Below are 4,908 nucleotides of genomic sequence, written 5' to 3' on the forward strand. Positions count from 1 at the left end.
CAGATTGTGTTCCCCAAAAAGTTAGTGCCCCCCCCCCCCCCCACACCTTTTTTTATTTTTTTAAATGGCTGGATACCCGTTCCCAAGCCTCACGTTTCTAGTGGAGTCAGGGTGCAGTTACTGAGCCCTTGTAATCACGCAGCTCTACCCATGCAAACACATCAGAACAATCATTCCATCTTTGTCTCTTCCCCCTGTCTACCTAGCATCCCATTTATTTTCTGCCTTCCTCTGTCATTGTTTCTCACAACATGAGCAAAGCAACTTGTCTGGAAAAGCCTTTGAGGGTGTATTTTATGCCAGGTAGCTTTAAGGAAAATGTAAAGTGTGTTTCACAGGATACAGTTCTTCCCCAGGGGCTCTGGCTGGCCCACCAGCTTGCCCTGGACAAGGCCAGGAGCAGGCGGAGCTGGAGGGCCCTGGCAGGATGCAGCCCAGGCCTGCCCTCCAGACTCCAGGGCCCTGTGAAGTTGTGGGGTTGCAGCCATCTGGTGTCTTCTTGGCATCCACGCGGAGCTCAAGGGTCTGCAGGCTGCAGCTCTCAGGGGAACAAATCCTCTCCCGGGGCTGGGATAAGCACCATGGCTGGCAGTCTTCGTAATACACCCTGCCTGGCTCACAGCGATGCAGTCCTTCCCTGAGATGGAAGTCCTTCCCTGAGAGCTCCCCTCCTCGCCTGCCTTTGGGTGTGAGCGTTCCCCCACTGAGCACCTCCTTGATGTCCTCTCCGTGAAGGCCGTCTGCAAGTGCACAGCCTGACCCTGTCTGGTGGCGGGACACCAGGATGGAGCATCTGTCCCCAGGCCGGGATCAGCGCTGTGGCCGGCTGTAGGGGCTGTGGTGCTGGGGCAGCACCCTGCCACGGCCGGCTCTCCTCTCCGGTGGTGAGGGTGAGGAGCTGGGAGCTGCAAGGGGAGGCAGGAAGGTCAGCGGATCTGCCCACCCTGCCTGGCCTGCAGAGGGCACGGAGGGCTCTGCCGCCCCAAGCCTGAGCACGCCGTGCCCCTTACCAGTGCCTGGGCCAGTGCAGCCAGCACACTCCCACTGCTGCGTGGTGTCCCCAAGGCCGGAGCATCGGCAGTGGATCCCGCTGGCGGCACAGGAGGAGCAGAGCAAGTGCCCGAAGTGCCTGTCCCTGTGAAAGAGAGACTCCCCATGTGAGCAGGACGCCGCTCCGGGCGCATGGTGTCCCTGCGGGCTGGCAGAGGGAAGGGCCTCCTACCTGGATGCAGCCCCGATGGAACCAGGCGTGCTTGCAGGAGGGGCACACCATGGTGGTGTAGGAGAGGCTGTCCTCCACCACCTCCATGCAGATGATGCACGTGGTGTGCCCCTCCTGCAGCGTCTCCACGGTCTGCTGCGGGCGGTGCTCCCAGCAGAAGGAGCTGGGTGAGAATGGAAGAGTTGAGTGAGGCCAGGAACTGCCAGAGGCCCTGCACAGCTCTGGCCAGAACCTGGAGAGGACACCACCTCCCCAGGGGCATACGATGCCCCCGTGTCAGCCCTTTCGTCCCCAAACGAGCCCCCCACCCAAAATTTCCCCACATGTGCTGGCTGGGGCTCTGCCCTTCCCTGCTGGGCCCCGGGGCAATCGTGCCACACCGGGGACTCTGCCTGCAGGGCAGAGGCAGAGGGGGCTGCAGCCCAACGTAGGGCAGCTCGTACCTGTACTCCCCAAAGAACTGTTTCCTGCTGAAGCTCTCTCCCTACCAGCGTGACTCTGTCCCTCCATCCCAATTCCATCTCTGTCCTGGCTCCATAACCCAGGCCCATTTCTGTCCCGGAGACCCAGCTCCATCTCCCCATCCAGTTCCAGGCTTGGTCTCGCCTCCATCTCTTATCCTGGCTCCATCGCCCTTCCTCCTCAGCAAGTCCCAGCTCCTTTGCCCTGTCTCAGCTCCATCCCCTCATCTCGGCAGGAGCTGAGTGCCACCCCTCGCCTGCCTTTGGGTGCGAGTGTTCCCCCACTTATCACCTCCTTGATGTCCTCTCCGTGAAGGACGCCCGCAAGTGCACAGCCCGACCCTGTCTGGCAGCGGGACACCAGGATGGATCATCTGTCCCCAGGCCAGGATCAGGGCTGTGGCCGGCTGTAGGGGCTGTGGCGCTGGGGCAGCACCCTGCCACGGCCGGCTCTCCTCTCCGGTGGTGAGGGTGAGGAGCTGGGAGCTGCAAGGGGAGGCAGGAAGGTCAGCGGATCTGCCCACCCTGCCTGGCCTGCAGAGGCCCCAGCTTTGCGGTCCTTCCCTGAGAGGGCACGGAGAGCTCTGCTGCCCCGAGCCTGAGCACGCCGTGCCCCTTACCAGTGCCCGGGCCAGCGCAGCCAGCGCACTCCCACTGCTGGGTGGTGTCCCCAAGGCCAGAGCATCGGCGGTGGGTCCCGCTGGCGGCACAGGAGGAGCAGAGCAGGAGCTGCCAGGGCCTGGGGAAGAAGTTGTGCTGGTGACCATGCAGACCCCAGCAGGCAGCGGCGCCACAAAGGCCCCCAAGGCTCCAGAACCATTGCTCATGGCTCCCCAGCAGAGGGGAAGGTGCCTGGGCAGAGCCCCAGCAGCCACTGCACGGCTTGGTGGAGATCTGGCTCACAGCCCCCAGCAGCCAGGGAGCTGCTGCTGTGGATGCTCACCCTTCCTCTTCCCACTGCTCCCGGCCTCCCCTGTACAGGCACTGCCTGGCATCGCAGCGGCCATGCAGCTGTGGCAGTGCCAGCTCCTCCTCCTCCTCCTGCTCCCAAGCCGGCTTTCTTCAAGAGAAAGTAGGAAAGGTCACGAGCTCATGGGGCACTCAGCAAGTGTCAGTGATGTTGCTGGGACAGGGCTCAGGGGCATCTCTGGCAGCAGGCCAGCGTCCTCCTGTCCCCCAGGCAGCCCCTCTTGTTGGGGACAGTCTGCCTGGAGGGATTAGGGCCAGCCTGGCACAGCACTGGGGCTGTGCCCTCTCCTGCCTTGAGTGGGGTGGGAAGGAAGGAAGGAACGTACATGTCCGGCACGCGGATTCCCATCTGCGCCATCTCAGGGACAAAGCGCTCCTGGTCCCGGCAGTGGGGGCACGCAAAGTGCCTGAGGCCCGCCCGATACGCCTGTCCCTGTGGAAGAGAGACTCCCTGTGTGAGCAGGATGCCGCTCTGGGTGCATGGTGTCCCTGCGGGCTGGCAGAGGGAAGGGCCTCCTACCTGGATGCAGCCCCGATGGAACCAGGCATGCTTGCAGGAGGGGCACACCATGGTGGTGTAGGAGAGGCTGTCCTCCACCACCTCCATGCAGATGATGCACGTGGTGTGCCCCTCCTGCAGCGTCTCCACAGTCTGCTGCGGGCGGTGCTCCCAGCAGAAGGAGCTGAGTGAGGACGGAAGATTTGAGTGAGGCCAGGGAGCGCCAGAGGCCCTGCACAGCTCTGGCCAGAACCTGGAGAGGACACCACCTCCCCAGGGGCATATGAGACCTCCCTGTCAGCCCTTTTGTCCCCAAACGAGCCCCCCACCCAACATTTCCCCACATGTGCTGGCTGGGGCTCTGCCCTTCCCTGCTGGGCCCAGGGGCACGCGTGCTACACCAGGGACTCTGCCTGCAGGGCGCAGGCTGAGGGGGCTGCAGCCCAACATAGGGCAGCTCGTACCTGTACTCCCCAAAGAACTGCGAGATGCAGCCCCGCTGGGAGCTGCAGGGCAGGTGGAACCGGCGCGAGCACCGCTTCTGCCGGCAGGCGACGGTGGCCCCCTTCTTGCGGCAGACGCAGCAGCGCTGCAAAGAGCACAGCAGCCCCGTCAGTGACGTGGCCGGGGCCACTGGGACTTGCCCGGAGCTTGTCCAGAGCCTCGAGGATTTCTTTGCCAGGGCTTGGGCTCAGCTGCCACAAGCCTCATCTGCTCAAAAAAAGCCCTCACCTTGCGAGCTGCCCGCCTCACTACCCGCCTGATATCCGCGGAGAGGAATCTGCAGATTCCTTCCCCTTCAGTGCCTCGCTGGTACAGGCCCTGGGCCGGATACTGGAAGACAGAAAAGCCCCAGAGCTGCTCAGGGCAAGGAGATAGGGACCATGGTGGGGAGGCTGTGCTGGGAGCGCAGCAGGAGGAGGTGACAGCCAGCGAGCAGCGCGCTGGGGATGACACAGTCCTGTGGGCTCCAGGTGCCAGTCAAGGGGTTGGGGAAAGGCGCGGGCAGCCGCGGGGAGCTCACCAGGCAGTGCACGTGGGCGCAGACCCCGTCCACCTGCTGCATCAGCCCGCAGCCATCCAAGCTGGTGTCCGAGCGGTGGCACAGCACGCACTCTGGGGGAGGCAGGGCGGCAGCCATGGATGAGAGCATCCCCCCACTGAGCACCTGGCAGGTGTCCCCGAGGGACGCCCGCAAGGGCCTGGTCGGGGGCTCCTGGCAGGGCCTCCCCGGGTGTCCACAGCCCAAGCGGCTCTGCACAGCCCCAGGGGGTGCTCAGGGCCCTCCACCTCCAGGGAGCTGCTGGGGCATCTGCTCTCACCGTCCTCCTGTGCCTCAGGGGCCTTCTCCTCCTCTATGGCAGCCATGCTGCGCAGCAACTCCTCGCCTCGCCTGGCCTCGCCTCGCTGCCAGGAGCTGCTGCCTCCACGCCTGGCGCTCACTAGAGACGCAAAGTCCCTCACAGACTCGCCTGTGTCACTGGTGTCATTGTGTTCCCTCAGTGACCTGTCACTATGAGGCCATGGAATGGTGGATGATGCGGCAGGGCCCAGGAGCTCCCCCAGCCTCACAGACACCCCCTGGGCTTCCAAGCCCACGCTGCAGCCTCTTCATCCCCGTGAATGGCCGTGGTGGCTTGGCCTAGGCTGGCGGCCAGGTGCCCACCCAGCTGCTGTCTTGTTCCCTCCTCAGCGTGACAGGGAGAGAAAATACGAGGGAGAAACCCTCGTGGGTTGTGACGAGGGCACAGGGAGAT

The 4,908-nt window shown here is 63.9% G+C and overlaps 1 protein-coding gene across 1 annotated transcript; it reads right to left on the minus strand.

Annotated features, from left to right (window-relative positions):
- Positions 1-244: 244 nt before the first annotated feature.
- Positions 245-4,292, minus strand: LOC116492496 (G2/M phase-specific E3 ubiquitin-protein ligase-like). The gene is made up of 8 exons (XM_032193265.1): positions 4,176-4,292; positions 3,884-3,985; positions 3,616-3,740; positions 3,173-3,335; positions 2,979-3,085; positions 2,627-2,743; positions 1,223-1,385; positions 245-307 (listed from the first exon to the last, which is right to left on the minus strand). Exons 1-8 carry the CDS (start codon positions 4,290-4,292, stop codon positions 245-247), a joined length of 957 nt encoding a protein of 318 aa, XP_032049156.1.
- Between the last annotated feature and the right edge of the window lie 616 nt (positions 4,293-4,908).

The sequence above is a fragment of the Aythya fuligula genome, chromosome 9 (genome assembly GCF_009819795.1).
Source record: "Aythya fuligula isolate bAytFul2 chromosome 9, bAytFul2.pri, whole genome shotgun sequence".
NCBI classification, from domain to species: Eukaryota; Metazoa; Chordata; class Aves; order Anseriformes; family Anatidae; genus Aythya; species Aythya fuligula.

Bases quoted from the DNA above. Each gene is read 5' to 3' on its own strand.
- LOC116492496 (XM_032193265.1), bottom strand. From the start codon at position 4,292: ATGGCTGCCGCCCTGCCTCCCCCAGAGTGCGTGCTGTGCCACCGCTCG. The intron at 3,336-3,615 runs GTACGAGCTGCC...GTCCTCACTCAG, and splicing joins CAGTTCTTTGGGGAGTACAG to CTCCTTCTGCTGGGAGCACC. The intron at 308-1,222 runs GTAGGAGGCCCT...TTTTCCTTAAAG, and splicing joins TCCATCGGGGCTGCATCCAG to CTACCTGGCATAAAATACAC.